The 23,172-nt window shown below is 38.8% G+C and overlaps 4 protein-coding genes across 4 annotated transcripts; 2 read left to right on the forward strand and 2 right to left on the reverse strand.

Moving 5' to 3' along the window:
• Positions 1–105: 105 nt before the first annotated feature.
• Positions 106–6,597, reverse strand: dynlt2b (dynein light chain Tctex-type 2B). Its single transcript, XM_004561977.3, has 5 exons — positions 6,229–6,597; positions 5,559–5,692; positions 3,803–3,872; positions 3,342–3,405; positions 106–3,266 (listed from the first exon to the last, which is right to left on the reverse strand). Exons 1-5 carry the CDS (start codon positions 6,273–6,275, stop codon positions 3,219–3,221), a joined length of 363 nt encoding a protein of 120 aa, XP_004562034.1. The 5' UTR covers positions 6,276–6,597; the 3' UTR covers positions 106–3,218.
• A 439-nt stretch (positions 6,598–7,036) lies between these two features.
• On the reverse strand, positions 7,037–9,268 carry LOC101484538 (receptor-transporting protein 3). Its single transcript, XM_004561976.2, has 2 exons — positions 9,029–9,268; positions 7,037–8,042 (listed from the first exon to the last, which is right to left on the reverse strand). The coding sequence occupies exons 1-2, from the start codon at positions 9,172–9,174 to the stop codon at positions 7,709–7,711; spliced, it is 480 nt and encodes a 159-aa protein (XP_004562033.1). The 5' UTR covers positions 9,175–9,268; the 3' UTR covers positions 7,037–7,708.
• An 828-nt stretch (positions 9,269–10,096) lies between these two features.
• Positions 10,097–11,968, forward strand: LOC101484078 (receptor-transporting protein 2). Its single transcript, XM_004561974.3, has 2 exons — positions 10,097–10,407; positions 10,790–11,968. Exons 1-2 carry the CDS (start codon positions 10,259–10,261, stop codon positions 11,115–11,117), a joined length of 477 nt encoding a protein of 158 aa, XP_004562031.1. The 5' UTR covers positions 10,097–10,258; the 3' UTR covers positions 11,118–11,968.
• Positions 11,969–12,081: 113 nt separating this feature from the next.
• On the forward strand, positions 12,082–16,285 carry LOC101483807 (5-hydroxytryptamine receptor 3A-like). The gene is made up of 9 exons (XM_004561973.5): positions 12,082–12,870; positions 13,200–13,363; positions 13,560–13,604; positions 13,731–13,837; positions 14,128–14,297; positions 14,387–14,553; positions 14,772–14,982; positions 15,453–15,638; positions 15,723–16,285. Exons 1-9 carry the CDS (start codon positions 12,864–12,866, stop codon positions 16,016–16,018), a joined length of 1,353 nt encoding a protein of 450 aa, XP_004562030.3. The 5' UTR covers positions 12,082–12,863; the 3' UTR covers positions 16,019–16,285.
• The last annotated feature ends 6,887 nt before the right edge of the window (positions 16,286–23,172 follow it).

The raw sequence follows: 23,172 nt of genomic DNA on the forward strand, positions 1-23,172 counted from the left end.
ACAATGCCTCCATCCAAAGGGCAGATGAAACCACATCTCAGTCCAATTAAACACCTATGGATTTTGTTGAACGAAGATCTTACATGTTTTTCACACAGACAGAAACACCTGCAATTCACTTTATTTACAATAAGAAGCCAGGGGGCTATGAGTGTAGACAGGGTGTCAGTACTGCTTCTGGCCACAGTCCAGGGAGACTTCTGGGCACAAGTATGGAAGATGCCTACATGTCATCAAGATGGAAAAAAAAAACTTTAGACATGACACTATGCCATATTTTTAAAACTAAATGCTAAAGAGTTTAATTTAGTATTAATGACCCAGTAACTAACAATTAGCTAAAGTGTCATTTAAAATTCAAGCTACAAAGTGATGGAACCAGCCTGATGATGATGAACGTAATGACATGGTCACAAAGTACAGGGAAGCTTTTCAGGCACGGTTTGATTATAGTGCTGTTCTATCCACACACAGTATTACTTCTGCAGCTTTATACAGTCCATTTGTCTTTGACATAAAAGGATGAAAAGACAGTCGAGCATGCAAAGCTATGATCACTTCACTTCTGAAAGTGCTGTTAAATAATCACAATAATGAAAACACCACAGAAATAATGTTCGCAATAAGCCAACAAACTCACGATGGCTGAATCTGTGATGCACTAGATCGCAGTCAGACTGACTTTGATTCAGGAACCAAAGGAACACTGAACAACCAGACAGAAAAATGTGTTGACGTCAATGAATTTTAAATTGAATTATTCATTCAGAATCCAAGAACATTCAATGCTTAACACGAGATATAACATAAAATGGTTCATAAATTTGCTACGGGCCATTCGATCCCTATACAACCGTTGCAAGAGCTTGGTTCGCATTGCCGGCAATAAGTCGGACTTGTTCCCGGTGGGTGATGGGCTCCGCCAGGGCTGCCCTTTGTCTCCGGTTCTGTTCATAATTTTTATGGACAGGATTTCTAGGCGCAGCCAAGTGGCGGAGGGCTTTCGCTTTGGTGGCCTCAGAATCTCATCTCTGATTTTTGCAGATGATGTGGTTCTGTTGGCTTCATCGGGTGAGGGCCTCCAGCTCGCACTGGAACGGTTCGCAGCCGAGTGTGAAGCAGCGGGAATGAGGATCAGCACCTCCAAATCTGAGGCCATGGTTCTCAGCCGGAAAAGGGTGGAGTGCCCACTCCGGGTCGGGGATGAGTTCCTGCCCCAAGTGGAGGAGTTCAAGTATCTCGGGGTCTTGTTCGCGAGTGATGGGAGAAGGGAGCCGGAGATCGACAGACGGATTGGGGCTGCAGCTGCAGTAATGCGGACGCTGCACCGGTCCGTCGTGGTGAAGAGGGAGCTGAGTGTAAAAGCGAAGCTCTCAATTTACCGGTCGATCTACGTCCCTACCCTCACCTATGGCCACGAGCTGTGGGTAGTGACCGAAAGAACGAGATCGCGGATACAAGCGGCAGAAATGAGCTTCCTCCGAAGGGTGGCTGGCCTCTCCCTTAGAGATAGGGTGAGAAGTTCGGCCATCCGGGAGGGGCTCAGAGTAGAGCAGCTGCTGCTCCACATCGAAAGGAGCCAGCTGAGGTGGTTCGGGCATCTGACAAGGATGCCCCCTGGGCGCCTCCTGGGTGAGGTGTTCCAGGCATGTCCCACCGGGAGGAGGCCCCGGGGCAGACCCAGGACACGCTGGAGAGATTATATCTCTCGGCTGGCCTGGGAATGCCTTGGTATTCCCCCGGATAAGCTGGAGGAGGTGGCTGGGGAGAGGGAGGTCTGGGCCTCTTTGCTTAGGCTGCTGCCCCCGCGACCCGGCCCCGGACAAAGCGGATGAAAATGGATGGATGGATGGATGGTTCATAAATTTCCTGCATCAGTAAATAAAACTAAGCATTTAAAGATACAACTTATAAACATACAAATGAAATCTTTTCTTTTCCTGCTCTTTTATGACCTGTTTGTCAGCGGAGCCTTGTGTAATTAGCTCTCAGCTTGATGCCATCACTGTTCAAAACGGCATCACTTAATGAATATATGTTAATATATAGTAAAGAATAATTTGTTAATATTTTGTATATTTACAGAAGGTGGGTTTCCTAGGCAATTCATGATTTCTTTTACTTCATCTTGGAAATACTTAGACAGTCTCTGAGCTCTTATTTTGAAAGCTGCTGACCAGTTATCACATGGATAGACATTCATACCGAGGTTTCCTAAACTAACTCCATCATCTTAGACTGCAACTGCTGGTGAAATTCTACCATGAAGTTTTTTTTATAGCTAAATCCAACCAGGACCTAAAACTGTTTCCGAGTTGTTTCGTGCTCTGTGCAGAAACAGGGACCAGGAGTCCCGCCGTAAACTGCTGAACAATTTGTTTTTCCTTTGACGAAGTCGGGACTCGTGGCGGTTCCGACCCGAACACACATAACTTTAATTTAAAAAAATAAAATAAAAATCCGTGCATCTGGATTTTGGCGATTACAGGCAGATACTGACCTCTGCTGGACCAGTTCTGCTCAGTCAACTGCTCGAAATAATACAATCTTTTGTTTTTTCACAATAACATTTTCCTGTACCAACAATAGCCTTTTGTATGTCTTTGATTCACTTTTTGTTGTGATAGTTGAATTTCAACAGTGTGGGATAAATAAAGTTATATTAACAGGTGTAGAGGTGAAAAATTAAAATGTCACCAAATATATTAAATCTGACCTTTATTCATTTGTTAGGTTTACTGCATAAAACAAACTAAAGACTCTTGTGAAACTGTATGAAGATAATGACACTTTAAAGGCTTTTGGCTTGGAATAAACCTGCCTGGCCTTTCTCTGTGCATAGAGCAGATGACCATGTTATTACCTGTATTAAAAAATGCTGGAAACTGCACATTGAAAGCAGTCAGCTTTCAGAGAACTCACAGAGCTCAGATGTTATTCTCATAAACAGTAACTTGGGCATATAATAGACCCAAGTGAACATAAAGTATTGTAACCTTGTATACAGTAACAATATATGTATCATTTTAAACAATTACAATGTTTTGAGGTAAAAAAAAAAAAAAAAAAAAAGCCATAACAAGTCTTTGTCCTTAATAAGTCACAAAATCTCAATGAGGTTTTTCATTTTTAAGACCAGATGTGCGTCGCTTCTTTAGTTGAGGCCAGCTCATTTTCATGTAAAAGTCTTTTTTTTCCTGTGGTCCATCCTCTCTTCCTCAGTAGTAATAGCTTCCAAAAACTGCTACCACACAGAACAAGCTGTCCTGTGGAAGGACAATCAGAGTGCTTTTTAGAAAGCGGACTCGAGTGATGAAATTGTGACTGAGCAGAGCACTTACATTCATGAAAACATCCTCTGCATAGCTGTCTGTATCAGCATCCCAAAAACACCTGGAAGACATCCTGGGGAGAAAAAAACACACAAACAGAGACCAAGCAAAGAAAATCTTAAAGTTTGAACTACTTAAAAAAAAAAAACTACGTTGAAAAAATGTAAAATAATGGTTGTGTCTTCTTGAGACGGTCCTACCGTTTGCTTTTACTGATACTTCAAATTTTTAGTAACTTTGAATCACTACAGTTTTACCTTAATCAGGTGTTTGCTGATACTGATGATGTAAATATGAAGAGCAGATCTTTGATAACAACCTAAATGATCCGGTCTCCGTTCTCTGGTACAACATATGACATGTCTAAAAAATACACTGAGCCCTGAGCCCTAACCGTAATCCCTGTGTCAAAGTCAGTTTCTGAAAGTCAAGAGCAAGACTAATGTTTCCAGTACCAAATGAAGACTTACTTGACTCCCTGCCCTCGTTGTTCTCCAATGACCACCTGCACAACAAGCTTATATTTGTCAAATCCTGAATCTGTTCACAAAGAGAATAGGATAATATTTTATATGTACATCCAAAAGAAAAAAAATACTGTGTAATATGAATATTAGTCAATATTTTTTACTAATCAAATTTGTTTTAAATGGGAAATAATTCATTAACATTGTGGGGCCAGGAATTTATGGTGTTATACATTTATTGCTCCAACAGGCTGTTGTGAAGATCCACAATCCTTTTAGTCTTGTCACTGCTGCATTTCCACTGCTGAAACTTTCAGAAATGTTTGCATTCAAACCATTGTGGTACTGGAGCCCTGAATAAGTCAACACGCATCAAAAAGCTAACACCGATAGAAAAAGATAGATCCCCAACACCACTGGCTAAAAATACAGCCCCCAACCATGACAGAGCCTCCACCGTGTCTTATAGATGTGTACACACTCACTGTTGTGTCTCTGTTCTGACTGTCCTCTGTCTATACATACTGATGGCTTGAACCAAAAATTTCAAATTTGGATTCATTACTCATTAAGACATGTTGATTTTCAGTCCAGATCTTGTGTAATTTGGCGTAATTTCAGCCTTTTCTCTCTTTTTCCTTTCTTAAAGAATGGCTTCCTGACAATCACCATTCAGTGAGACCATTTCTGATGAACCTTCAGTGAAGAGCAGATGGATCAGCAGAAGGGGCAGTTCCATCTCTCAGGTCCTGTGTCAGGTCTCTGCAGGATTTTTTTTCCAACTTCTTAAGGAAAAAACCTTATTTACCTAAGGATGTCTTAATGACTTTCAGATACAGTTCATCTGCTGTACATAGTTTTTTAAGCCTGGCACGTCTTCTTTTATCTTCCACTTTGTCAGTTTCCCCAATATAATGCTAGCACACTGGACACTATCCTAAGATATTCTTGATTTTGACAAAATAACTTGTTGGGAATCACCATGTTGGCTCAAAAAATATTTTATGACTGTCAAATTATATGTTCATTTTTCTTATATTCAACTAAAGTAATGGGAACAATCATGTGTTTTTGTGACAGGCTGCTTGTAACAAAGTGCCTAAAGACACAATTTAAAACGAGTTCTTTGGCAAGTTTTCTGTTATAAGTAGACACAAACACTGGTTCATCCTCTGAATGGTTTATAGATCAGTGCTAAGTAGTTAACTAGTAGTTAAGTTAAAAATTACGAAAATGATGCAAATGGTCAGGTAAAAAGGACTGGACTGAAAATGAGAGAATAAGTTGGCCATGGCATTCAGAAAGCCTGGAGAACTATTGCTCAGGACCAGTTTTTAAAAATGTAAAAAAGTTTGGCTCCTAAGAAGAAAAATATGAAGAAATGCGGGATGACTCAAGATTTCTGCACAGTACTGAACCTGGAAATCATGACACATATTGGCCTGAGATGTAGTGGTAGCTGCATGAAAAAAGTTACATGCAGCAGATTAAAATGCCTCATCTTTATAGGTCTGAGTACCACAGTGGAAATGCAGAAAACAGCCGTTTGAAGGAACCTTTCAGTTACTTGGAAAAAAGTGCCTATGACACCTGGGTACCTCTACGTGAAACACAAGTTTACTGTTATTTAAACAGATACACAGATGGTTGCCACATCCTATAATTAAAGTGGTCATTATAAGCTGCGGCTAAAATTTTTAGAAATAATTGAATGTTCTGTCCTTTTGACAGCACATGAGAGCGACAATGCTTCACTCACTCTTTACTTTGTCCTTCACAGAGTCTGCCAGTGAACGGGTCAGCTCTGGGACTTCCTCTGGATTGTACTGCACCCCAGACAGTCGCTCCCTCACAATTTCACGAATACACTCCTTCACAACAGCTGGCCTGAACCTGCAAGATTTACAGGAAAACAACAAGACAGCAAATGAACCTTCCAACGAGCACAATGAGCCTCTGATACACAAATATCTTAATAATGGCAACATGCATGCTAATAAACGTCATGTGAACAATACATTCTATATTCAATAGGCTATACGTTTTTTTTTCATTTGCATTTTAAACTTATTTACCTATGGCACTGTATATTGTAACTACATGCCTAAAGTAATCACATTTGAATGCCCTGGTACATCTGCATTGTACAGGAAAAATAGGTAAAGTTCCTGCAGATAAATCTGCATGAACGCTGTAACAGACTAAACTTCGGTTAAAAATTCAAGTTTGCACACGTAACCACATTATTTTGATTGACGATTGGTAGTATTTATACTACTAAATTAAGTTTGACGGTAGATGTCATTTATTCAAGGCTGGAACAACTGCGCAGCTAAAAGTAGACCGCGAATCAGCTAGCTAAAATGCTAAATTCTAGTTTTCTTTACTTGTGTGGGAAAAAAGCCGTTTAACCACATGAATCAACTCACTTCTGCTGATGGTTGGGTCGTATGTGGTAAGTATCGGACTCCCCCATGGTATATGAGTACTCAAACTACAGTATCGAGCAAATAAATGTGAAGAGCGTCTTTAAGAAGCTAGCCAAATGCTACCCGTAACCATGGCGACGTTTTCCCTTGTTTCCTGTTTCAAAATAAGAGTACCGCTTAGCTAACCGGTTCGTTTTTCTTCCGTGTGTACATTAAAGTTGATCAAAAAAGCACGAAAATCACAGATAATGGCGCTACTGGACACTCTTCACAGTTTTTAACACTCGATTGCAGTTTCGATTTAACTCCGCTCTTCTCGGTGACTAGCTGAAAGATCAACAGCAGTAGAAGCTGTAGTAGGCCTCAAACCGGTTGTCAGTGACACTGCCCCCTGGTGATCGTAAACAGCTACAACATGTGGACAGCTGTCTGCAAGCCTTCCTTCATCATCTTGTAAACCTAAACATATAAACCTTCTACTACTTATGAAATCGTTTCTGTTTCCACCTAATGCATTTATACTCTGTCCCCATTAGTGATGTTTTACTGCCTTTACTCATACATGATTCACACTGTCTTAAAATGATGTTTTTTAATATATGTAATAATTTCAACTGCTGGGCTACTCATGGTATCTGCGTGACTTCTGAATGCAGCTGGTTCTAAGGCCTTTTAGCTGCAGCCTGATCAAATCATGCTTCCCATTGCTCAAAGCCCCTGAAGAAACAGACCCAAAACTGATAAGATGTGAGTAAATTTGTCTTTAAAGAACAACTTCCAGCTCTGGCAATATACAGATGCAGACACATTTTCAACAGCGATTTCAAAAGTTTTAATTCATATTTAATTTATGCTTGCTAAATAGTGTCATTATATGTGCAAAATCTGCATCTTTTTGCAATTTTTATTCTTACTTTAAACCACAGAGGTTGTTAGCAAAGAGGCACAAAGATGCACTTGTTTCATTTCAGTTGCTCGTTATATAGAACACTTCAGACCAACAGGGGACAAAGAAAAATATAAATCTTAATAATAATAATAATATACAGTTGTATATGATCTTTCATGTCATTTAGCTTACTTCATTAAACAGAAGACAAATAAATAAATAAACTGCTATCCACCTCAACAACAATGCATTCAACAGAAGAAACAATATCATAAATTCCCAAATTCTTATTGCAACATCACCACTATGTTTTTTTTTATTTTATTTACAAATCATTTTGACATAGTGACATTATGCTACATTTACTGATAGTAGACAATTTTGACTTATGTGCATTTTGTTTGTAAACAGTAAGTTTTCACATGTCTAATCACAAATGGACTTCATGTTTTGCTTGTGCAGAATTTGTGAATTGTATACCCTTCAGCTTTGAAGTAATGACTGAGCACTAACATTACCATTATTTGAGGCAAACAGCATAATTAAAGCCCCCGAATCAGATATTGATAATATAAGTAAATAGATTTAAAACTACAGATTGTTTGTACACACTCCTTTTATGCACCCCTCACAGTGTTCAGGCTCATGGGGACTTTTGACTTCATAGAGTCTGAAAGGTCGGTAGCTTTCCTCAAGGTTTTCATGGTAGCACTTTTGTTTTATTTTCTCCACCAGTTTTTCCATGAGGGTGTTTATGTTCTCAGATTCCACGCTGGGATTCTCCATTGGAGCATTTGGGCACTTCTTGCAGTTCTGACGTAAGGGCCTCACTTTGACAGTGCCCTGCCCATTTCTCAGGCACATGTGGAAGAGCACTTTCACCTTGTTGGAAGGCCACTTTCTTCGACACATGGAACATTTGAAACTTGAAATTAAAAAAGAGAAAGAGAATGTCTGTTTCAGTAGAAGTCAAAATTACTTTTAAAAAATTCAGAATTTTTCATTTAACCACACAAACTTGCACTAAACTCATGATTTGTGTAAAAGCTGATAGCTGCCCTATGTGTTGCACTCAGAATCACATCTGTAAGTAGTAGAGATGTTGGGTGGAATCAAATGCATTTACAAGGGCAGTGGGAGGAGATATAACTGAGCTTCTCATGCTTAACTGTGTCCCTTCTGATGGATGAATGTGTGATTCATATGATGTTTATGTTTAAATTTGTTTTAAAAAATTACTATCGAGCTATGAAAGTTGAATATATTTCAAAGGGAAGAAGCTTGTGCTTTTTATGTTTACTCAGCTTTTTTGTTTTATTTAGAGAATACTCAGTGGAAACTTGTGGATGGATAGGTGAATATGACCATAGTATATTCATTACAGTGTTACAGTGATGTGCCACCACAGTAATACAATACATGTCATAAAAGAAAGAGGAAAATCTAATAAATATATCTTTAGATGTAACTGAGCAGACCAAATTATTAGCTTTTTGGCTAATTAATAGTGTAATAATGACATTTGAAAAGTGAAGAACAAGAACATAAAAGGAAAACAAACCATCTGATGTTACTTATTCCAGTTTACACAATACCAGACAGAGCTAGAATCGCTAGAATAGCTCTTAAAGGCAAGTATTGGTAGACTAAAATCTGTATTTTTAGGTAAAGTTGTATTTATACCACTTCCAATTATTTTCCATCATTCAAACTCTGGAATTGTACCAAACAAGGAATGAACAAATATTCCTTAATAACTAAAATGTATTGATGGTGTACTTTTATCACGCACATTGCGTAATGTAAGGCATATTAATGTAACACAAATATACAATAGTGTAAATATTAACACTCATGCAAATACTCAATGCAAACCTGCTGCAGTAATTAACAGTTGTTCAGCATACTGACCTTGCACTTGTGTTCCTGATGTACTCCTTCCAGTCCAAGTTTGGCTTATTAGGCTCAATATTTTCATCATATTGTAATTCCCAGGAGTCTCCTTGCTTAAGAGCTTCTGCTTTAATCTGAAAGATTTGTGTCCATTCTGGTGACATCTTTTCAATTAAATCGGCTGAAGAAGAAAGAAACCCCTAACAGCTGATCTGTACTGTAAACAAGGAACTCGTGAGAATGACTCCTCAAGCTGCGAACTTTAAATAAGGCTGTACCAGCTGAGAGGAAACCGAAAGCTACCAGTGCAAAGCAGGCTTCCTTAAGTTTCAGTTATGGTTTATACAATGAACATCAGAATATTAGATGGCGAATCATTAGATTGTAAGTGAAATGAAACTGAAATGTTTTGTAGCAACACTGGAACCTGCTGGTTTATGCTGGTTTATGGTTTAGCCTTTGTGCACACATTTGTTGTCAGTCACTACTTTGAGTGAAATATTCTCACTCTGGCAAAAATAAATAAATAAATAAAGTTGTGAACATGTAAAATTAACATCTTTTTTGCTCTTATGTTACCAGAAAAAGCAAATAAATAAATGAATGTTATATATTCTTATTCTACATTATTATAATTAATGACTCCATATTGTAGAGTTTCACACATTTGCTTAACAAGCAAAAGATTACCTGCTTGAACATGCGCACAGACATATGCAGAGCTACCTGCTACCAGGGAGAAGCTACAAAAAGAAAAACAAAATCAGTAGAGTGCAGGTATAGTGCTGAGTTGAGTTATAAGCACGATGATAAGAATCACGTGTTCACTAATGTTTTTTATCAGCTCTTTTTCCCACTAATGTTCACTAATGTCTTTTTTTTATACACAGTGAAAACATTTTGCACATTTTCGTCACACCGACTAAGTGCAAAAAGTATAGCAATACAGAAAAGCCTTCTGAGTCTACCTGGGCAAAGAGGAGCATGGAGAGCAACCAGAAGGTGTCAGTGTTGCTTAACAAGAAACGCTTTCAGTATCGATTGTACAAAACTGTAACTGAAACTTAAGATAGCGTGTTTTACAGTTGTAAGTTTTGTCTTCCCCACAAACTCTTCTGGCAGAGCCACAGTCAAAGTTCGCAGCTTGAGGAGGATGACTCATTCTCACCAGCTGTTTGTTTACTGCACACATCAGCTGTTAGAGTTATCCTTCTTCTTCAGCTACCAGCGACCACTTTAACCTAAAAGATGCTGCCACCTGAATGGATACGTATCTTTCGTATTAAAGCACAGAGTCTTAAACGAGGAGACTCTTGGTATTTAGAGTATGATGAAAACATTGAGCCTGACAACCTAGACATGGGCTGGAAGCAGTACATCAGGAACACAGGTGCAAGGTCAGTGTGGTTTGTATATTCAGTATGGTATATTTCATAGGTTAATATATAAAAAATATAGTTGCATTATGCCAATTACTGTGCATGAAGATTGCAACATTAAAGATGAGGGAATAAATGTAGTTGCTAAGGAGGCTTAGTTCATTAAAAGTAAAAAGAATATTCCAGAGTTTCAATGATGGGAGCATATTTTTTAGACTAGCAACACTAGAACTGAAGATGTAAGATGGAGCTGACATCATTTGTTTCCTTTCACTTCCTTGCGTGGGTGCCATCTCGTTAAAAAACAATTCGATGCAAGTTTAAACTCGTATTAAAAATAATCATATAATCACTCTAGACTCTTCTAGTAAAGTAACACATGCTCTTTTTCATTTCCAAGGTTTAAATGTTCCATGTGCAGAAGAGAATGGCCTTCCAACAAGGTGAAGGTGCTCTTCCACATGCGCCTGAAAAACGGGCAGGGCACTGTCAAGGTGAGGCCCTTACGCCAGAACTGCAAGATGTGCTCCGAAGCTCCAATGGAGAATCCCAGCGTGGAATCTGACAATGTGCACATCCTCATGGAGAATCTGGTGGAGAAAATAAAACAAAAGTGCTACCATAAAAACCCTGGTGGACGGAAGCGGTATTTCAGAAGCTTTGACGTTGACAGCCCGCATGAGCCCACACATTGTGAGGGGTGCATCAAAGGCGTGTGCACAAAATGAGCTGCTTTTAAAGTCAGCCTGTTTCTGTTCGATCATAACTTTGCCTTCTTTCATTCTGTTTTATTGTATTTCTTCTTTCTGTAATAAGCAGATGCACATTGTTGTATTTATCCTTTATTTGTGCTTGGTAGCAGACAGCTTTAGCTAATATATTGCTTTCTTTGTTAAAAACGTTAATTAGCACAAAAGCTCTCATACATTTACTGTTACAAATGAATTAAATAAGTCAAGATTTAAATATGACATGAAGGTCTACAGGAGTCACTTTTCACATTTAAATTCGTATTTTCTGATTTTGTAAATAAATAATACATATTTTTGAAAAAATAAGCATGACGTTATTGTTCAAGAGAGGTGGGCAACATCTTCTTTTTTAATTTGATTTAGAGCCACACACACAGCTTACACATGAAGCATGGTACATACCATGAATTTTGGTAAATATAATACATTGTTTTACAATGAGCCTGGGTAATTTTTTCAAAGAGAAAAAAACACCATTCTTCAAGAAAAAATATGCAAAGATATTATTGGATTGGTATTTTAAGAACAAACATGTGCATGTTCATAAATATTAATAAGTACACTTTCTCTTATGTTACTTTTTTAATTGTAAAAAAAAAAGGAAGGGGGTGAACACGTGCTGTTGTCTCAGACGATATTGTTTTCTTACAAAAATTTAAAAAAATGAAAATCTTCTGGAAATGTATTTTATTTCTCCATTTTTTTCAAACTCGTCAGTGCAAGAGGAGACTTTAGTGCGTCATGTTTACTGATCCTGCAACTGTAGTTAAACTGCCTTTATGAAGTGTTTGTAGTGCAGACAAAGATAATACAAAGAATAAATAAAAATCTGCCTTTAAATTATAACTTACTGTTTTTCATGATTTAGAAAAAGATATTCAAACATCAGTGCAAGCCCCCTAAATCTTATAACTGGTTATGTCATCCTTTGGCAGCATGAACTGCAATCAAGCATCTGTGGTAACTGCAGATGCGTTTTTAACATCACTGTGGAGGAATTCTGGCCCACTGTTCTTTGCACAATTGTTGAAAAAAGGAAAAGGTTATCTGATAGGAGGTTTTGCATGAAAGCAAAGTCAACCTGTTTGTCACACAGCAACACCTCTTCATTTGCCTGTGATCAGCAGGTGTGGCACTGACATTGCTGTGGTCAGTCCTCAACATTTTTCGAGTCACACACTGAGGTACAGTACATTAACTGTGGTTTATCTGCATGTTGTCTGAAAACACCTACAGGCAAAGCACTTGCCCTGCCTTTAGTTTTGCCTGCTCCACAACTTTTCCATGGGTTTGTCCACATCACGTTTTGTTTAGTGACATTATGTATATCTTGGCCATGAAGGCTGACTTAGACTTGCGAGAGTTAGTTTCCCAGATAAGTAGAGACACACTTTAGGACTGTAGGCGCTGACTAATAGGGCTGACAGCAAATGAATGTGTCCATTTTTGAGAAGATTATTATTCACTAGTATATCAAAGAACAGTTTCCAAAGCAGCTGGAATACAACAATTTCACTTTCAAAATGGTAAGGTATACCTGCATTGTGTTTATGTTATGTTATTCCTTAGGATCAATAAAGCACCACCAATTCAATACATCCTCTGTTACTTTATTTAAACATTTCATCATTTAACCATCAGACCTTTTGATTGTACTTGCTTTTATTCAAGGGTCTCCTGTCATCAATCAAGTCTACCCTGATTATTTCCCTCAGTATCTTCATGCCAGGTAAGAATTTTCTGAACCATACTATGAGTATTTGAGTTTCATTTTCAACAACAAGTCAGCATCAGTTTCAAAAAGAAAAAGTCTAGAAGAAAGTTTTTGGTGTCTACTGAACAATGTTTGTGTAACATAGTAAAAGAACTTCAGGATTAGTGAAATTATCTTGTACTGAGTTATAAATTGGAAATTCAAATCAATATAGAATTCATTAAATTCCAAATGATTTCTACAAAGTACAAAATAAACACAGATTTTTTTTTCTTGTTAAAATCTCATTGCAAGCCAAACATTGCAACATAATTACACTCAATATTATTTCATTGTCTCATCAGCTTTTTGCAGTAATTACACCATTAGCTGCTCTCAGCCAACCCAACCTGCCCTGCTGGAGGCTCTGTCTCCGGTCTTTGACTTGAATGACATACGGCCTGTGAGGAACATGTCAACATGCACCAATGTCACTATTTTCTTCACTCTGTATGGGATTCTAGGGGTGGTATGTTCACCGATCAGAACATCACATCACATAAAATGTAACAAGTGTGTATACAGACTGCACTCTAAAACTCTTTAAGTAAAGGCAAAATACTTAGAGAAATGGATAAACCATATCCACATTGCTCAAATGATTCTCTTTCCATAGCAACACCAATGTTTTTTAATCCCTTGGCATGTACTGGGTTGTCTTTCAGGATGAAAAGGCACAACTCTTGACCGCTTACATTTGGCTACAGTGTGTGAGTACTGCAATGATCCGGCTACGTTTGTTCTTCTGTGATACAGGAATAATCATATTTTTTAAAACATCATGATTACGTGTAGCATGCGTGATCTATCCATTGTCATGAGTTTTGTTCTTTTAGTTGTGGATAAATGAATTTGTCAGCTGGGACCCAGTTCAGTGTGGTACAGACATGATGGCTCTTCCATCAAGCCAATTTTGGATTCCCGATATTGTAATCAATGAATTGTAAGTGATATATTACCAAGCCTGTGCCTCTCAAAGCATACACATATTATAATCTATGGAACCAAAACAAGTCTTTTCCTTATATTTTCCTAATAATAAATACATTTTGTATTTGTCTTTGTTAATGTTTGGCCATCTTACAGCAATATTTATTACATGTAACTGTGCAGTTGCCATGTTTTTTATAGGTCCATAATTGTCTAACTACTAGACACTGTAATTCTTACCAAATGTTCAAATAGGTGCCATGTTTGTTATTCACGCCATCATTTTTCTAATTGTTCTTACAGTATGGAGGAAAACAAGGCACCGCCTGTTCCCTATCTGTACCTGTACAGTAATGGTCAAGTGAATCTCGCTATACCTGTCAGAGTTGTTAGTTCCTGTAACCTCAATATCTACACCTTCCCCTTCGACATACAAAACTGCATTTATACCTTCAACTCCTACTTGCACTATGGTCAGAAAATATTTTATACATATACATTACATGTGGACAATTAGTGAGCTCACCTTTAGCTCAGTATTTTCCTCTTTGCTTTTCCACAGCATCGGATATAAAGATTTATCTTGGAAGATCTGCAGAACTAATAACACAGATCTCCCAGAGTGTGATGGCCACCATGGGTGAATGGGAGCTGCTGGAAATCACCGCCAATAAAGTCAATCATGATGGAGAGAATGAGAATCTTTATTATGATGAGCTTGAATTTCAAGTAGGTGGATTGCAGTGCCAATAAACTGCTGTAATTAGGCAGAAAGGAGCACATACTTGGGCTTGTTCACATACCTCGTATTAATGTGTCCATAATGCCTGTTTTGTAAATCCAACACAGCTAAAATTACGATTTGCTTACATACACGATCCACTTGGTCACGATAAGAAGATTTCACAGCACAAACATACCTGACCAAGTTTTCCCTTATTGTACAGATCAGATTGAAGCGCCGGGCCACTATGTATGTGGTCAACCTCCTCCTCCCCAGCTGCTTTCTCATCACAGTCGACCTCTTCAGCTTCCTGCTGCCACCACAGAGTGTGGACAGGTCCGCCTTCAAGATGACCCTCATCCTCGGCTACACTGTCTTCCTGCTCATCATGAATGACCTGCTGCCGGTCACCGGAAACACCATACCCCTCATAAGTTAGTGACACTCAACAAAATGTCTACGGTGATTTCTTGAAACTGTTTGTAGTTATGTTTTTTAATTATTAACTTATCCTATACTAAAATATATATATATATATATATATATATATATATATATATAATATGAAAGGTACTGGTTAAAGAAAGTTAAGGGAACCCTTACATCCCATATCAGACCTCGATCTTATAGAGTCAAGTTGAAAATCTGTACTCACATACATACTGTAATGCAGTATTAGCATTGTATACTTATATACTTGTAATAGATACACATACATAACATGTGTGAAATAGTCAAATCAATATTATTATGTCCAAATTTGTAAATAATGTTCACTTTTTTTTAAACTATATTTACATGTGCATTTAAAGAACAGCTTTTAAGATAAAAATATATAGATTAGTGACTTAGACTGTGACATTGTAAACTTGTATTGTTTCTGGGTTCCTTTGTCTCTCTGTAGACGTGTTCTTTTCTCTCTGCCTGGCTCTGATGGTGGCCAGTCTGCTGGAAACAATCCTCATCACCAACCTGCTGTGTGGGTCTGCTGACTTCTCTCCTGTCCCTCACTGGATGCGAGTCCTTGTTCTGCAATTTCTGGGTGTTATTGTTTGTATGCCACGAATGAATAAGAAGCCAAGAGTTTCAGGTATGTCAAACATAAGTAGCGAGTTTAGAAATCTAAGGTTACAAGATTAGGTGACTATGAATATTTCTTCTTGACTTTGCTTAGAAATAGACCTTAAGACCAGGACTGCTGTGGCAGCAATTGAAACTTATGTGGGGCTTCAAGAGCCAAAGGGGCAATCAGCGGAGGACCTGGCTGTGTATGAACTCAAGAAACTGGGCAAGGACCTCCAGGCCATTCGCCTGAAGGTTGATCAGGAGCTAAAGGACAGCCAAAGCTCAGAGGAGTGGATGCAGGTGGGTTTCATCATAGACCGCCTGCTGTTTGGCCTCTACATTCTCTTCATCTCGGTCAGCTTTATCACCATCATCATTATCTGGGTGAACTCGTACAATAAGTAGACAACTGCCATGTGTTTTAAAGCTCTCCATTTGTGCTAGTGGGTTGAATGTTAGTGCATTTTGACCAAAATTTTGTCATTTTTGTAGATGGTGTGAAAAACTACCTTCTTAGAGCACATTTATGCAGTATGTATAGTATAGTTATACTGTATTTTGCATTATTGTTTCATACTGGACTTTAAATTAGCTCTGCTGCATTTATAATCATTCATCTTTACCCTTCTGTGTTGTACTGTACAATTTTTAAATGGAGGAAACCACTGTATACAAAATAAAACGTCTGTAAAATTTAATTCAATTTGTGAGTGACATTCATTTCGAAACGCACAATCATATCCCTGTGTAGATTATATAAATGGTATCATATAGTATAATGGTTTCCTTCTAAGTACTTCAGACTACAAGCTGCACTTGAATCATACATTTAACCCTCTTTAGACTGTGGGAGGAAGCCAGAGCACCAAACCTATCGAGTCACACAACATAAAAACTTCCCACAGACAGGTCCCAAAGCAATCACGTTCAAACAGGGAATTTAGCTTTGAGACGTTATGCCAATCATGGCATCATCTTCTGCTTTCCATTTGATATTTAAAACTTCCAGTTTCAGCACTGTAGTTTTTGTTTAACACAAAGGTAGGCTATATGGGATATTCTTTATTATTATTATTATTTATGTTTTATTGCTTTTCTTATTTATACAGCATGTACAACAATACAACTTAATTACAGTGGGGGGGGGGGGACAAAATAAAACAAAAAAACAAACAGACCAGAAAATACAATGAGATTATACAAAATCGGGCCTCCCATTTTGTACATATTTCAACCATTTCAACCAGTAATCCTCAAATGAGTCCACCTGCAACTTTAGCCTAAAAGTTATTCTTTCCATTAAAAAAATAGTCTACGGGGTGGGCCATTTATATGGATACACCGTAATAAAATGGGAATGGTTGGTGATATTAAAGTCCTGTTTGTGGCACATTAGTATATGTGAGGGGGAAAACTCCTCAAGATGGGTGGTGACCATGGTGGCCATTTAGAAGTCGGCCATCTTGGATACAACTTTTGTTTTTTCAATAGAAAGAGGGCCATGTGACACATCAAACTTATTGGTAATGTCACAAGAAAAACAATGGTGTGCTTGGTTTCAACGTAACTTTATTCTTTCATGAGTTATTTACAAGTTTCTCTTTGTTCACAGCCATTGACATGTCAAAGAGGTTAACACGTGAGGAGCGGATCGAAATTGTGTTGATATCTGGTGAACGCAGTTTTTCTTGTGACATTACCAATACGTTTGATGTGTCACATGGCCCTCTTCCTATTGAAAAAACAAAAGTTGTATCCAAGATGGCCGACTTCTAAATGGCCACCATGGTCACCACCCATCTTGAGGAGTTTTCCCCCTCACATATACTAATGTGCCACAAACAGGACTTTAATATCACCAACCATTCCCATTTTATTACGGTGTATCCATATAAATGACCCACCCTGTATATCACATCAATCCACTCATTTATAGTAGGAGTGTCCTCTTTAAGCCAACGGCGGGTTATGGCCTTTTTGGAAGCTACCAACAGCACATTGAACAAATATTTAACCGGTTTGCATAGATTAAGACTCTCTAAGTTTCCTAGGTACAATACTGCAAAATGAAATTGTATTTTCTTTTGGAAGATTGTTTCCAGGACATTATGTATTTCCTTCAAAAATGGAGCCACACGAGGACATTCGTGGAAATGATTTGCTGCTGCATGTCCACACTGCCTCCAGCATGTTGTGTTATGAGAATAATTGGATTTTTGAGCCGGGGTATTAAAATAACGAATTACATTCTTCCAACTGAATTCCCTCCACGAAGGGGAGATTGTTACCGACCACTGCTGCCAACAGATCCCATCCCATTCCTCTCCTGTTAGGGATATATTACCCTCTGTTTCCCATCTTGCTTTAACATATCTTGTATCATGACCCCTTAGATTGGTCAGTGAACAATATAATTTGGAAATAATTTTTTGATAGGGTGCATTTCTATATGCATTCTTGAATATATAAATAATTTCTTCATTCCCAGTCGATAACTGGGGATGTTTTAGCTTTTTATTCAGGAAGTCCCTCAGTTGCAAATATCTAAAAAAAATCTTGATTTTGCAACCTAAACTTATTCTTAAGATCCTGGAAACTCATCACTTTTCCATCTTTCAACAAGGTAATGTATGTGATGAGACCTTTATTAGCCCATGTTTTAAATGTCAAGTCGGTCTCTGGGTCATATGTAAACCAACTAAGGAATCCGGCCCTCTGGTTTAATTTATACTTTTTAAGTACTCTTTTCCATGTCTTTATTGAGCTTACTATCCAAGGGTTGCCCGGGAATCATAACTCTGAGGGATCTCCTATCAGTGCCCCGACAGGGAAGTTACCTCCCAAGGAAAGTTCCACTTCCTTCCATCTTGAACAGTATCCAGGTTTACACCAGCCCACCAGATTTCTTATTTGTGTTGCCCTATGATAGTCATATAGGCAAGGGAGGCCTAGTCCTCCTTTATCTTTGGGAAGCTGAAGTGTTTTAAACTTAACTCTTGGGTCCTATTCCATTCTGCAAAGTATCTGTCAGGGTTTTCTATAGAAATTGTAATATCTACCATGATATCTTTTTTAAGTGGGGAGTAGTTGATTTCTTCCAAACTGGTTATATCCATTGATTAGTTAATGCCCAAATATTTGATCATTCTTTTGTCCCAGCCTAGTTTGTATTTGCTGAGCAAATTGGGGGGGGGGGGGGGGGGGGGGGGGGGGGGGTTGTAAAAGCTACTAAGAACTTGTGTTTTTTGTATATTCAGTTTCTATCCCGAGTAGGACCCATACTCCTTTAACACTGACATGAGCTCCATAAATGATTCAGTAGGTTTTTATATGTAAACCAAAACATCATCTGCAAACAAGGCCAATTTCTGTTCACTTCCAGCAATATTAATCCCTTTTATTTTATCATTCTGCCTAATGCTTTGAGCCAACGGCTCTATAAAAATGGCAAATCAGAGTGGACTCAGTGGGCATCCTTATCTTGTGGACCTTTCAAGCTTGAAAGCATCTGAAAGTTCACCTTTGATCTTTATTTTTGCAGTTGGACTATTATACAAAGCACTCAATATTGTAATGATCGACCCATTAAACCCAAATTTACGCATTACTTGGAATAAAATTTCCCATCTCACAGAGTCAAAAGCTTTTTCAGCATCTAGACTCAATAATATAGCTGGTATTTTATTTAAATTAATATGTCTAATAATTTGCAGAGTCCTCTTAACACTATCATGGGTTTGGCGCGACCCAACAAATCCAGTTTGATCTAGATTTATTATCCTTGGGATGATACCTTCAAGTCTATGTGCTATGATTGACGTAAACAATTTGTAATCTACATTTAATACACTTATTGGCCTGTAGTTGGAACATTCTAATTTGTCTTTACCATCTTTAGGTATAATAGAGATTGTGGCTTGTTTCCATGTGGAGGGTGCTTCTCCCTTTGTAAGGACACAATTAAATGTTTTAAGTAAGGTTCCCTTAATTTCTTGTACCACTCCGCAATAAAACCATCTGTACCCGGAGATTTGTTTGCCTTGAGTTTACCAATTGCCAAGTGAAGTTCTTCCCTTGTAATTTGCTTCACTAACGATTTTTCTTCTATTGTAAGTTTAGGGAGGTGTAGCATGTCAAGCAAACTCTCCATTTGATCGTCATCGTTTGTGGGTGGTTATAAATATAATTTTTCATAGTATCTCTTAAAGCAATCCTTAATTTCCTCTATACCCTGCATTTCCATTTTGGTTTTTTTTTTCTTTCAAATCAAATCACTTTTATTGTCACATCACATGTGCAGGTACATTGGTACAGCACATGTGAGTGAAATTCTTGTGTGCGAGCTTCACAAGCAACAGAGTTGTGCAAAATACAATAATGTAAACAAGCAAAATACAAGAATGGCTACATCTGAAACTAATAAATATATGTACAATATATAATAATGTATGCATTTCTGGATGTGTATACTAAATATTTTCCTACGTGTGTGTGTGTGTGTGTGTGTGTGTGTGTGTGTGTGTGTGTGTGTGTGTGTGTGTGTGTGTGTGTGTGTGTGTGTGTATACACATTTTTACGAATTAAATAGTAAAAAAAAAATAATAATAATAATAATAATAATAATAAAATATACAGAGTTGAATATGTGCAAAACAAGTGGCATTTATATACAGTGTGGAGTGCATAATGTTGAAGTTCCAGTAGTGAAGCTGAGGTGTCTATGACGTGTTCAGCAGTCTGATGGCCTGATGGAAGAAGCTGTCTCTCAGTCTGCTGGTACGGGACCGGATGCTGCAGAACCTCCTTCCTGATGGAAGTAGTCTGAACAGTTTATGGCTGGGGTGACTGGAGTCCTTGATGATCCTCCCCGCTTTCCTCAGGCAGCGCTTCCTGTAGATGTCTTGGAGGGAGGGAAGCTCACCTCCAATTATCCGTTCAGAGCACCGCACTACTCGCTGGAGAGCTTTGCAGTTGTAGGCGGTGCTGTTGCCATACCAGGTGGTGATGCATCCAGTGAGGATGCTCTCAATGGCACAGTGATAGAAGGTCCTGAGGATGCGGGGGCTCATGCCGAATCTTTTCAGTCTCCTGAGAAAGAAGAGGCGCTGCTGCGCCTTCTTCACTGTTTTGTTTGTGTGTACTGACCACGTAAGATCCTCAGCCAGGTGTACGCCAAGGAACCGGAAGCTGCTCACTCTCTCCACAGCAGCGCCGCTGATGGTGATGGGGGTGTGTACTTCTCTGCACCTCCGGAAGTCCACTATCAACTCCTTTGTCTTTGCGACGTTGAGGGTGAGATGGTTGTCTTGACACCAGTGGGTCAGGGCGCTGACCTCCTCCCTGTAAGCTGTCTCATCACCGTTGGTGATAAGACCCACCACTGTAGTGTCGTCCGCAAACTTCACAATGATGTTGGAGCTGTTAGTGGCTGTGCAGTCGTAGGTGTAGAGTGAGTACAGGTTTCCAGATCCCTTATCGTGTATATTGTTCTGTCTGCTTGTTGTTTCCTTAATCTATATGCCAATTGTTTCATATATTTAGCTCCCCCCTCATAATATCTTTGTTTCGTTTGGACGTCTTGGGTGTATATCTCATCAATTAGATTTCTCTTCTTTGCCATTTCTAATTTTGTCTTAGTATCAATAGTATTTTTGTGTGTGGCCTCTAATTGTAATAGTTCCGACTGCAGCTTCTGGAATCTTGCAACTTTGGATTTTTTAATATTAGAGGTTATAGTAATAACTTTTCCTCTCATCACTGCTTTGCACGCATCCCACAAAACTCATCTTTATCATTGAATTCCAGGTATTCAGCAATGTCTTCTGTCAAATGTTCACATGTCCGTTCATTCAGTATACTAGAATTTAATTTCCAGTTGGTTATTTTTCTCCTTTGAGTAGGGTTTAAAGATAAATATAGAGGGCAGTGGTCGGAAACGTCCATTGACCTGATATGGCACTCATGTATTCTGTTCATGTCAGTACCAAAAGTGAGGAAGTAGCCAATTCTCGAATAGGTTGCATGTGGATGTGAATAGTAAGTATAGTTCCTTGCTGTTGAGTTAAGGTTCCTCCAAGTATCCACCAATCCCATCTCCTCTATCAGAAGGTTTAGTTTTCTAGTTAGTTTTTGTGATAGAGATATTCTCATCCCCGCTGCGTCCAGATGTGGTTTTAATGTAATATTAAGGTCTCCTCCACAGACAAGTAGTCCCTGTGCCTCTGTCACTACTTTCTCGAATACTTGCCTATAGAAATCAAATGTGGAACCTGGAGGAATATAAACATTATAGAACATGATCAATTCCCCATCCAATTTGCCCTGTACCAGGATAAATCTGCCTTCTCTATCCCTAATTGTAGCAAAAAGTTCATAAATAACCCTACCTGATATTAAAATAACCACCCCTCTTGTATGTCTTAAACCATTTGAAGAGTAATAAGCATGCTTGAAACCTTGTCTCTTAAGTTTCTCGTGCTCAAGGCCCACCAAATGAGTCTCTTGTAGAAATGCCACATCAATGTCCTCTCTTTTCAGTTTACTAAGAATTTTTCCCTGCTTTGCCGGGCTTTGGAGCCCATTTACAGTAAGTGAGAGTACCTTTAACGTTGGACTTTATTATAACCAGATAGAGCCATGAATGTGCATTCCAAATGTCACTGAGGTAAAACGTTGCGCCCCCACTGTTAACACAAAACTAAGATAGGTACAAAAAAACAATAGAGCCCATATGGAGTCCTCCAATTACTCAGGATCGTTCAACCCCTTTAGGTCCCTGTTGGGGAGAGGAGAGTAAGGACCCACCATACGGTGGGAGCTCTCCCTAGTGTTGTGGCGACTGTCCAGCAGGTACATCCCACTTACACTAGATGAATCCAACATATATGGCAACTTATAAATCTGATCAACTGAACTATCAACGCACCAACTTGAACAGCAATGAAACCAAATGGTGCATATTCCCTTCTTATATAGTCTGTTTGCTTGTGAGTTTAACTCTTATCCTCCTTGTCATTCATATTTAATAGTCTCTTCTATATTCCCGCAGTTTGCATCGGACTTGAGTTTCCATTCATGGCCCTCTGTCCCTCTCCGTATCCACTCCATGCCATGAAAATGCGTTACGTACTCTCTCTTCAGTGCTGGGTCCCGGGTTCCAACTCAATGCCCCGTGCTCTCAGCTCCTTCACTGTGTCCTCGTAAGTCCGTGGGTCGGTGCTCCAGTGGATGCAAATCCGCTTGAAGGGCGTTTGGAACCGAATGTTCCTCTCTTTTAGTGCCTTTTTTATTCCCGTGTAGGATTTGCGTTTCTCCATGACTTCAAAGGCATAGTCGTGGTCAAAAAGAAATCTGCTTGTTTCCCAGAAACACTTTTTTCTTCCAGGCAAGCCTAAGTCCCTCTGCCCTAAGTCCTTCTATGTCCCTTTGCCTCCGCAATGGCCTTACCCTGTGACTGCTGTGTAGCCACACATTCGAGTAGCTTTTGGTTTAGTTCCTGTTTAAACGCTGCCAACTCATCGGCCAGCTTATTGCCAGTGTCCTCCGTGAGTCCCAGCAAT

This window comes from Maylandia zebra, linkage group LG15 (assembly GCF_041146795.1).
Source record: "Maylandia zebra isolate NMK-2024a linkage group LG15, Mzebra_GT3a, whole genome shotgun sequence".
Taxonomy (NCBI): Eukaryota; Metazoa; Chordata; class Actinopteri; order Cichliformes; family Cichlidae; genus Maylandia; species Maylandia zebra.